This window comes from Amphiura filiformis, chromosome 1, assembly GCF_039555335.1.
Source record: "Amphiura filiformis chromosome 1, Afil_fr2py, whole genome shotgun sequence".
Classification (NCBI taxonomy): domain Eukaryota; kingdom Metazoa; phylum Echinodermata; class Ophiuroidea; order Amphilepidida; family Amphiuridae; genus Amphiura; species Amphiura filiformis.
In genome coordinates, this window is record NC_092628.1 from 85,020,067 (window position 1) to 85,032,131 (window position 12,065).

The 12,065-nt window shown below is 35.0% G+C and overlaps 1 protein-coding gene across 1 annotated transcript in view; it reads right to left on the minus strand.

The window, feature by feature from the left end:
• The window catches only part of LOC140155419 (diacylglycerol kinase beta-like), a 169,681-nt gene extending 163,298 nt beyond the window's left edge, over positions 1-6,383 (minus strand). Inside the window, 2 exon segments of the mRNA XM_072178268.1 lie at positions 5,040-5,453; positions 6,168-6,383. Coding sequence (XP_072034369.1) covers positions 5,040-5,172 — 133 coding nt within the window. The 5' untranslated portion in view covers positions 5,173-5,453; positions 6,168-6,383.
• Between the last annotated feature and the right edge of the window lie 5,682 nt (positions 6,384-12,065).

Consider the following 12,065-nt stretch of genomic DNA (forward strand, 5'->3'; position numbering starts at 1 on the left):
CATTACACATACACCCCCACACCCCTGCCTGTTAAGCACCTCCAAACGAGGACGTACATTCCTGCAGTAAATCGACATACCGTGAACATGCATACACACACTATGAGGTGGTGATATCTAAGGGGGTACACCCCTATACCGCCAAGAGAGCTCATGCTCTAAATAGCGATTTTACACCATTTCCGTCATCCTGCACCTATCGACAGACTGTTGGACAGTCTACTTTAGGTGTGTGTTCACGGTTGGAGGTGTGTTACAACAAATAAGGCTTCATTTGGCGATGAACACCTACCTACTCTTACACAAGCACATACATGTAGTACACCCCACTCTAACACAATCAACTAGTATCAACATATTTGTTGCTAAAACCTACTTTGAGGAATAGCTAAAAAGTGGTCAACTTCCCATATATCTCAGGTTTTCAGCACTGAAATGTCAGGTAACCCAACTCCTAGTTTTATGAAAATGTTAGCATATCATTGCTTAAAGCATAGGTAAGAAGTTGAAAAAGAAAAACGATTTTGCCCGATAACTACTCACTTTGCTCCACTTTTGTCCCAAACGTTAGCGAGCAAAAAATCGTATTGTATATCTCTATGATTGATCATAAATCATGGCATTATATTTTTTTGCCTGGATCAAGTTTCCCATTTCGCTACATACATCTATAGCCATGTAAAGGTCACAGGATATTTTACACTCTTAAATCAAGTTTTATATGCTCCAAGATTATTGTTATTACAAATTCACAGAATACTACAGTTACTGGCTTATGGGTCCTATTGATGAGCAGTGTTAAACTCAACCTACTATTGTGTATTTGAGATGGCATGTTTCATATGGCCCATATATTTCAGGATTTAATGCATACCCATTTATAATATTCCAATATTTAGGGCAGATTTCGTAAAATGTGGACTTCATCGCATCATTGCCATGTGCTCTCCCATCCCCACTCATAAGTTGGAATATGTTTTCAAAATGAAGCCATTTGGTTCAACCTTTTTTTTAAAATGTGGGTTTGTATGTGGACTTTTTTGGATATTTGGGAGTGTACCCCTCCTTCTCCCCCTCCCCTGTAGGCCCGATTAATAATAAAAGCAGTACAAGATAATAAAAGAGTATTACAGATGTTGTGAAATAATTATAATCATGTTGGGTGAGGGAAGGGAAAATAATTTTTTTAATGTATCATCATATAAATGCAAACTGCGTAAGATATGAGAAAGGTTTTAACACAAGTCTCAACATATATAAATGACAGCCAGTGAAAAGATTTTACTTATCATCCAGGATATGAATCTGGGACCTTCGGATCACCGGACCGATGCTCTAACCAACTGAGTTCATGAGTCAGATGGCGAAGAGCAGTGATGTTATTATCTATAAGGCTGTCAATTCAATACACCCTCTATCATCTTCTCATGCAAGAAGCTTAAGAAAGAGGTTTAGAAATCATTCCTAAATCATATTTAATTTTTCATGCTTAATTTCGCACTTGAATCAGGTACCTCAAAAACTAAAAATGTGCATAAATATGTAATTTTATGTTCACATATATGCAAGAAACCTGATAATCGCCTATTTTAAAACAAGATATTTGAATATGTCATGCCATACCATCCCTATTTCTTCTGAACTTAAGTCCCTTCCACACAGAGCCCTATGACACATGCTCTGAGGGAAACTATTTAATATTGGAAAGACGTAAATAAGTGAAATTCTCCTTTTTTCCGCCTACCAACACATGTTTTTGAAAAAAAAATGCTGAAGTAGATCCTCCCAATGACGCCCAGAAAAGAAGCCAAGTGTTACATTGCAGTATAATATAGTCCCACTAGTTTAAAACAGAGGCCAGTATCTTCGAAAGGAGTAAATAGAGGGTCACAAAATGTGTAAAACATTTAAACAGCACTCTCTAAGATGTACTTTAATTCAAATAAGACCCAAGAATGTGCTCATCTCAAAATGTGGACAGAACCTAGCAGTGAGCAAACACAGTATCAAAGTCTAAGAAGAAAACTAACAAGTATTTTGGTCTCATTGAAAGGAATGTCTATTTACATCCCATTCTATTCTGTGTATAATCAGGTTGTTGATGACATCAAGTATCATTCACAACTCTTTCCAATGACTGGGGACGTCATCATATGTATGTGAAAAAGAGACCTTAACCAATTTTGATGAATAAATCTTTTGCATTATTCAAAATTCCATATGGAACCACCTATATGCTGTTAATAAGAATCTACAGATGAAAGAAGCTCTGACGTGCAGCCCTAATTGAATATGGTTCATCCTGTGCATGTGGTAATTAATTTTTGCACTTTAGTGATTTCAAACATTTTTGCTAGATTGTGATTGTAGCTTTAACAAACCTTGTGCAAGGGACACAGAAAACTAGCAGAATTAATTAAGTCAAGTTTTCAAGATGGCTATTTTAATAGCCATACATCTCTTTTAAGAACATCTCTTTTAAAAACAGTTAAAAGACCTGATTCTTATGCATCTCTGTCACCCCATATTTTTCATCAAGCTCATACTCTCCCCTCCAAAGATCCTTAATTTCACCATGATTTCACCTATAAGATCTGTCACCTATGTTTTAGATTGAATGGCAAATTCCATTCAGTACTGCTTTCATAAGCCCGGATTCTTTAATAATTATAATCTGTTTAAACAAATTTTAATCTATATAGATATAAATTATGGGATTTGGATTGTGAATACAAACACACTCACCTAAAAAAACACAACAAAAAATATATATAGGGCAACAAATTCCATTTCACTGCCAAACGCACATTACGCCCACACCAGCCATGCATCTATTTAGATGATTTAATTACCAAATATTAATTACTATCTGTACTGCAATTAATGAACACAAGATTAAGTCAAAGTCTCTCAATTATGCAGATGCCATTAAGGCTGACTGAATGCACATTGCACAATAGTAATTAACCTTTGGGTAAATGCATAATTAGTACAGACAACAAGTGCCAGGATGGATGCATTCATATAGCAAAACATCATCCTTCTACCAGCTGGGATTCTGTGACGGACTGGTACAGGCAATGGTGTCGTAATCAGAGGCTGCGGGTTCAAGTCCCTGTTGGATTTGACAATTTCTTTAATTTATTATTATATTTTTCTGAGAGGGATTGAAAGGTGAAAGATAGTAACAATGAATAGCTGCCCTATGCAGTAGTAAAGTAGTTGGGCTCCAGGAGCACAGTATGTTGAAGCAGTCTCAAATATGATGTGTAGTAACTGGTTTAAGATAGTAACAATGAATAGCTGCCCTATATGCAGTACTAAAGTAGTTGGGCTCCAGGAGCACAGTGTGTTGAAGCAGTCTCAAATATGATGCGTAGTAACTGTTGAAAGTTGTAACAATTTGCTTAGATATCAGTTGAACAGTTTTTTTTAAACAATTCATTTGTAAAACCTTGGATTTAAATCACACATTTATAAAGCTGTCATAGTGGACACATTTTTAAAGCACTCATATTGAATAATAAAGGTTTTCTAATGCAAATTGTGCAAACATTTCTCATGTAAAAGCTTTAAAAATGTAGGAACAAATTTCCGTCACTATAGTACTGTTTCTGAACTTTCTGTTGATGTTGCAACAATAACAAATCCTTGAACAAACCAAAAATTCCATTTTAATATTATTTGCCATTACATGAAAGTGGAATTAACACTTGATTGCCTGCAATAACAATGTGTAGGTGTACGGCTACGTGTCAATGTTCCCATGTACGTAATTTCATTTAGTTTGCTTCCTCATGGTGAAAAAATATATATTGATATTTTCTGAATTAAGCGTAGTTTTGATAGGGTTTCTAGACATGAAATCGACTTGAAATCAATACAATAAATGAATTTTCACACAAATGTTACCAGCTTAGAAGAATACTATATTATAAGATTAGTGTAATATCATCAACCATTTTAGTCTACTGTAGTAGACCATTTAAATTTATCATCCCTCTAATCCCACCATGGAATTGGAAAATCCACCAATCCTGTTCTGATCCAACAGCTATCTATCCATGAGAAAAATGTTTTTTTTTCTCTGGGCAGGGCAGTCACTGGGGATGTGGATGTGTTGTGTTTTAGGCATGGAATGGTATGAATTGTTTAAAAAGGAATGCAATGCAGTCTACAACCATTCTATAGTTTTGCACAGGTAAGTTTTTTGCAAGGTGTATGGAATTTCAATGCAAAATTACTTGCAAAAAAGTGCTTTACTCCATAAAGATTTTGATTTTTTGTTAATCTTTTTTTTTTTTTGGGGGGGATACCTTTCTTTTGAATTGGACCTTGAATATTTTTACCCTAAAACGTGGGACATGAGTGGGGGGGGGGTGCAATCACACCCTGTGCATACAGGCCTTGCATTTGTGTTTACAAGTCTATTACTAAAGCCAGATGACCACCATACATTTTCAGTCAACTCTATCGCCATTCCCCATTAAAAAAAATATGAAAAACAAACAAAAATCACCTGCTACAGATCCTGCAATGTATGTTGTTATACAGGTCTTCAGACATTTGGACATGTCCACGAATATGACATACTTATTGCTAGACTAATGGACTTGCAAAAGTTACATTTACAATGAACATACAATACCCTAGATGCAAAAAATAACTGGTTTATATTTAATGTTATTTACACTAAAGGGAAAGAACATTTAAAATTGTTCTTTCCTGTCCACTTTGCTTGTTCAGTTTCTTTTTGTGACAATTAATTTTCTAAGAACAATAATAATATAAAACTTGATTATTGATATTTCCACACAAAGTTTGAGATCAATGTTGATTCCAATTAAAGCAATTTAAGCTAATAAAACTATCATTTTTGATTATTATCTTATAAGTGGGCAATTCAAAATGCATCCAAGTAAATTGTACCAACCCAAAAGAATGGTATTAAAATGACAATACCAATTTTTATATGAATCTTGAATTACATAGCCCTAGGACTAGTAGTTTCTAAATAATATTAGAAAATATATACTAACCATAATCCACAAGGACCATGTTGACCACATTCTGCGCCTGACCCTGCAGCGCCATCACGAGGGCCGATGTACATGGCATAAACAGCGGCCTCTGGATACTGCTCCGGGACAACATTCTCGTAAGCCCATTCATTGTGACAAGTTTTTAATTTCAAATCTTGTAGCAAGTTACCTTAAATTAAGAACACTTGTAAACAAATGTTGGTCGGTCTATGATAAATAAGGCACGTAAATACAGTTGGCTTGGTACAGCAATTAGGCACATTCATCAGTATAGTTATTTCCAAAGAATTTTTATCGATTGTTTTTCTGTGTCTCTGACGAACAATGCATCTTCATTTGTATTGTAACACGTAACAATACTAGGATCCAATATGATAACTTGCCACATTCACAGCACATGCCTAACTGTATCTGTAGAAATAAATTAACAAATCAATCACTACTTCCAAAACCTCTTAATTATGCTTAATTATGATGAAAACAAATGACAAAATGACATCATTTATTGTCTCCATCATCATCAAGATTAAAAGGAAGGAAGCAAGAAAATAAACCTGGTAAGAATCAATTTCAGAAATGTATCCGTAGGGCGTGCAGGTGATTTCTGGCGGATAACATCTCGAACCAAAAAAACCAAACCTCTCAAAGTGAAATCTTCCGGAGGAATACTATGTCACGCAGGTAACACTATGTATATATTCCACTTAAGCTTCGGTCTCTCTCAGAGCCCTCCAGCTCTGCCTAATTCCCTCTACATTGAGTGAAGAAATGGAGAGGTTCGCCACCCCTCAAATCAGGGCTATATTACTTGTGACAGATCCTACAGAAACTTTAAAGCAAAGATCACTGCCCGTGCACTTTAAAAGAGAGCTGTTTTCACAATTCACCTGCTGTAGAAAGACATCCCTATGATGATAACGTACCAAAGTTTTATCACAGCACAAGTACTATACAATTGTTGAGTACTTTTTCAATGGCTGTTAAGAGTAGAATTCAGCAGCGGACCATAACAAACTGTGCCCTGTCATCACCACCTTTATACAATATAATAATAACGTATGTTGCTATCAGCTGTTTCATCTGCCGATTTGTTTCTACAGCAATGTAGCATCCCTGTGTACGTACATACGTGAGTGCGTGTGTTGGCTCATATGGCTTCTATCGACACTAGGGCAGCTTCCACGATCCCAAGGTTAAGTGGTATTCAATTACAAGCCTAACTAATTACTCCGCTATTAGGTTGACACTACTGCTGCACAGATGTGTAGAGTTGAAATGAAATAAACTTGATTAGCCTACTACCTGGGTTTCCTCCTATATAGATAATATGAAAGCAACTAAATAACCCAGGAAATACTTGACACAAAACCAAGCCAAAGCAAACCCACTCAACTGGGTTAGGAATTTGTCCTAGTTGACAAATAATACAAAGGTCACATAGAATTCCTTTCAGATTGCAATAAACTGAGATCAATACATTTGCTTTACGCTTCAGCAAACTCAGACCTTTAAACACTGAAATATACTCAAAATGTGCAACTGTGGTATTTCTTAGCAACAATTTCTTAACAAATTTACCAGTTCCAGAGCAGCAGGAATTTTGATGGGCAATTCCCACATAGAATATATATATATATCCACAAAGTAAACATGAATTGGACTGTAATCAAAGAAATCTTGGTATCAAAACATTACAGAAATGAAGATATAGGTATGTACAATAAATCAAAGGTTGCGAAAAACAAAACTCGCAATTTAGCCTGTCAGGAGTAGATTCCAACAATGTTGATGTGTTCAAATCACCATGGAAGCAGCCATATTTTATTTTTAAGCGATGATAATAATCTCAAACCTTGGTGGTCAATCACCTAGAATTTTGAAGCGATACTTCGAGGATTAAGGCTCCTGTTTCTCGTATAAACTTCCAAGATGCAAAAACAGCCGATCAAATGTCTTCCCCACCACTAATATGACATACGTCCGACTGGTGATACTACTTAGTTAACTCATCTGTGTGTATTACAAAGAGTTGATCAACATTCACTCACTTGGGTGAAACCATTCAAACTGGAGGGTCCCAAAACATAGCGCAATATGAGTGTGTATCTTAATACACAGTGTATCTGTCTTTAACTCGACTCAACCCATCTTCCCTTACTGAGAAATCCACTCAAAGTGTTTCTAGATTGCATCAAGTAAAATTGTTAGCTGCTATATAGTAGTTACTTTCATGTAGAGATTTAATTTTTGCGATTTACAATAAAAGAGAACATTTGAGTCTGTTGATATTTTCACAAAATCATGTCTTAATAATGATAGTATATCAAATGAAAAAAGCTCATATCCACATGAATTGCAACCTAACCGCAATTCCAACCCCCCCAAAAAAAAAAACCCTCACAAGTATATTTTTTCCTCTCTGACAGCCTTTTTAATTTCCTATACAGAAAACATACAGATTTCAAGTATTTTCTTAGTATAGCCTACTTTCATAGCATAGTACTTACAAATTATTTTTTGATTTTTCCGACAAAGACGACCTTTGTGTATGTTAATATTTACACAAATTTCATGCCTCAACAATAATAATATATATATGACAAAAGTTCATAGTCGCACATTCTTAAATTCACAACCTAAATCTCTATTCGCGAAATTTAGAAAATAAAACCCTCGCAAAAATTACCACTTACGCAGTATATTTGTTCCTCTTTGACATCATTTTTAATTTCCTTTACGGAAAACATGGAATTCAAGCACTCTCTCGTATTTTCATAGCATCGTATGTCTAATAATTTTAAAAGCAAACAAAATTACGGTGAAGCTGGCCATTTCCTTCCACTGTGATTTTAGTTTAGAATTTCACAGATGTCACCTTCCAAGAACTGTGAAATGCAAATGATAAGGTATCCTTATGTAAAATATGTGTCAACATATGCAGACTGTGCAAAAGAATCTGTCAGTGATAATGGAATTATGTATATCGGACAAGAGGTACACACTGTGTAATTAGAGATCAGGCTTGCTTCATACACCATAGTGTTGTAATATTGGAGATGTAATTAAACCAGCCTTGGCCACTAATGACATCATCAAATGGATAAAATGAGTAAACAACCAACAATATTATTTAACTGCAATTGAAAATCAAAACAAACACTGTATTCTATTGAGCGGTTTTATAGTGTACACAAAAGGCGGCTGAAGTGTGATTGAATAGTAAAAATAATTTGATTTGAATACTTATTTTCATAATTGAATTTGTTTAAAAATTATATGATTGAATTTGTCAATAGTTTTTCTGTGGGTGACATTTTTTACTTTCTTTCTATTTCTTCCAATCCTTTTTGTCCCTATTCCCTATCCTCCCAGCAAATACAAAAAATGTTCTTAAAATGTTATAAATTTGTTACAGTGTTTTAGTTTTGGTCAAAATGTTTTAATAACATTGAAATATCAGGTTATTAAAATCATGAAAATTGTTTAATATGAAAAACACAATCAACAACATTTTTAAAATGTTGACAAAATGTTATTGTAAAATATTTTTGGCAAACAATCATTTTGTTGGATTGTTTTGCACTGTTTTGAAATGTTTAATTATAAATAACATTTTATACTCTTTAGGCAATGAAAAAAATAGGTATGGTCAATCCGGCTGGTGTTATTTAAACTTTTTTTTTTGGAAATGACTGTAAAAATCAACGAAATCTGTAAATAAATTGCAGTTTTTCAGCAATTTTCCCTTGCTTCCCACTCCCATTATTTTTTAACCCCAAATAGCTGATTTTACATTCGTACAACAAAAAAAAAGCAGTTTTTTTGCCTTATAGTATACCCAAGTTATATTATGTACTTTTGTAAATGTTTTCTGTAAAATGTTTTGTGTTTGCTGGGCCATTCTTTAGCTTGCTAACTGTTTGCTTGCTTTCTTGCTTCCTACTCATGCTAATCCTAATATTGAACTCATTCACCTGCTAATTTGTACATACATTATTCAAATGGTTAATTAATTACATTACAAATGAATCAATTAACTAATCAAATTATATTAACATTTATGGTTTTGTCTTCATTTTTCTATACAACCTTGCCCATACATATGATGTGCAGTTTGGTCCCTCTTCATTAAAGAATTCGTAAAATTCATTTCATGACATTTTCAGGAAAAAACAGATTATTTAATAAATGTCAATACATGCTTGTGCATATAGTTTAAAAACAATGTAAAAGTTCACTTGTGTCCCATTTTGCAGCATCTTCATCAATGCTGACGCCTGTTATACTGCTTAATACATGAGCGTTAATACCACCTCAAGAGAAAATCTGATTGACGATTTGTATACAGATACCAATATTGATGCCCTCTATACAAGAGATGTTGGCACATGTAATATGTCTTGTATTTCTGATGCCTACACATCTATCAGATTAAATGAACCTGACTTCATGTGTACTTCTGACTTTTAAATTCCTCTAAGGTAATTTATAGTTGATCATGTGAACAGGTACAAATTATAAATTAGTATAGACAGTGCTTTTTAATGATGACAATGAGAGTTTACTTAAAGACCAATAGCTTTAGACCTAGAATCGCATGGGTCAGTCTCACTCTCAGGGAAAGTCAAAAACTGCTAACATTTACCGTTTTTGAAAGTACAAGAGGACCGTCCACTGTGTGATGTCACTATTAAGACTAACTCACCATCAAGCAGCAATTGCAGCCTCCAGTTATCCAACTTGAATTGATTCATTAGATGGCACGTAAGGGAATAATTTCGGATTACATTAAAGAGAAATAAATGCCCTATGTGTACCACATAAAACTTTCTTATTCTTTTGTGTGTGCATGGCACATCACCTATCACTTGTGGTCTTCATATAGCAACCCCAATACCTGGGAGTAGGGGCACTGCAATAGTAAAGTGACATGCATGTGCAGCCACAACTTAACATGAACATTGTCTTTCAGGAGCAAAATTGTGGAAAATAACATTTTGAACCCCTTGGTTAAAAAAACAGATTTTGACCCCTGCAGAAATAATGGTTTGGTCTCGATAGTTTATTGTTATAAGATCAATATGGGTTGCTACCTGCATATTGTCTATTTGTTTATCATGGGCACCATCAGCGATTGTTGGGCCAATCAGCGATCATATTTAACAAAGCTTGGTCCTTGTGCATGCGTATACTACCAGTATTCTGTCAACATTCATGCAGAAAAGTCATGAAGAATTTTTCTCCCACCCACCACTCCCATGATAAAAAGTGCTAAACAACAGGGGCCCTTTTAAGATGCTAAAATGGGGTCTTTCAGAGAATGATGTTAAAAATGGGGCCTTTAATTGAGAGAAGATCCTAAAAATTGGTTCTATTGGGGCAGATTCTAAAAATTGGGTATTTGGGGGGGGGGAGATGTTGTAATAGTAGTTATTTTTTTCACAAAAGGGTCTTGCCTAGAGAAAAAAAAATGGGCTGTGGGGAACAAGATATATTTGGGATCTTTTGTAGGGATAAGAGGGGGTCTATGAGGGGGAAAAGGAAACTATGAGATCTTTCAGGGGGCAAACAGGGTCTTTGGGACTGCACATAATGCACATCTTAGTATGGCCCCAATACAATAATCATGTTCAGACAATCAATGGCAAGTTCTATGTAACATCACAGCTGGCTACAATTGAAAGTGAGCTCGTAGCTAGTGTCTGTATTAGCTCACCTACAATGATTTAAACCCGGGATTTAAACAAGATTTCTTGTAGCTAGCAACCAAAATAACAACTATTACAGTCACAATTCAAAACTTAAAATTTTCCATGCCACTACATGGAATTGAATAGACAGGAGAGATGGTGGTATAATAGAATGGGTCATTTTGATCAAATAAATACCCTTGTTAATTAAATGTCTGTGGTCTTTTCTTTTATAATCCATTTCTTAGAAGGATTCACCTAACACACTATCATTAGTGCACATGTTTTTCGCAAAATTAATTCCACTAGATGATATCAATTATGATGTGCTGCCATGGCAACCTTAATCTGTAACATGTAATAAAGTAGGAGGATTCACAGTAAAATGCCTTAAACCAAAACCACAAGATATGGGTAAGTAAGTGCACTGGGATGCAATTTGTCCTCCTAAGTGCATGCGTGGGGGTAACTGCCCCAGGCATGGGAGTTTCCACCTAGAAGCTTATCCCCCTCAAATTAAATTCCAGAAAATTGCATAATACATTTTTCTATTGATGGATGAAGAATAAGATGAGTTGATATTATATTTCTAAACACCACACAAATATACAGAAAAGTTAAGTATCCAGCAAAAGCATCAAAATGCCCGAAAATAATTTGCAATGAATAAAATTCTGAATCGAAAGCATGTGTGATACAGGTCTCCTTTCCAGACAGTGATTCGTGTGATGGATGCATACTTATAGTTTGATCAGCTCGTAATCGGTGGCCATTATAACATCGCAAATTAATATCAATATATTTTATTTCAAGAGTTATCTTGTGACATACCGCCAGAAGTATCAAAAATTATTAATTCAAAGTACTTTATTTAACAAGCACAAAATAGATCAGATAGGTCAACTAGATCACTCTTAATGCTGGTCTTCTTTTTCGGCATAGTGGTAAAAACCTAACAATTCTAGCCGCTTACGAACTGATCAACCTATAGAACTTCATTTATGGTTGAAATATCTAAGGCGGGGCGGAGAGGAGCATGACCTAGCTATGTTTGCAGCCAAATACTGAAACAAATAAAGCTGACACACAAGAGGAATGGTATGAGTTTTATAGAGGAGATCCCAAGGCTTGATATAATTAACGTCCAGGAGACCGGTCGAGTGCAGATCCCTTGGAACACGCTTTTCAATAACCCTAACCTCATCATGACATCATCCAAGCACCAAAGTTCATTTCCCATTGAACTGCAGTTGACTATTCTGCCAGTGTGCATGATTTTTCTTGCAAGAGGAAAAATGCCTTAAACTTGCATTTTAATATATTATTAGCCTTA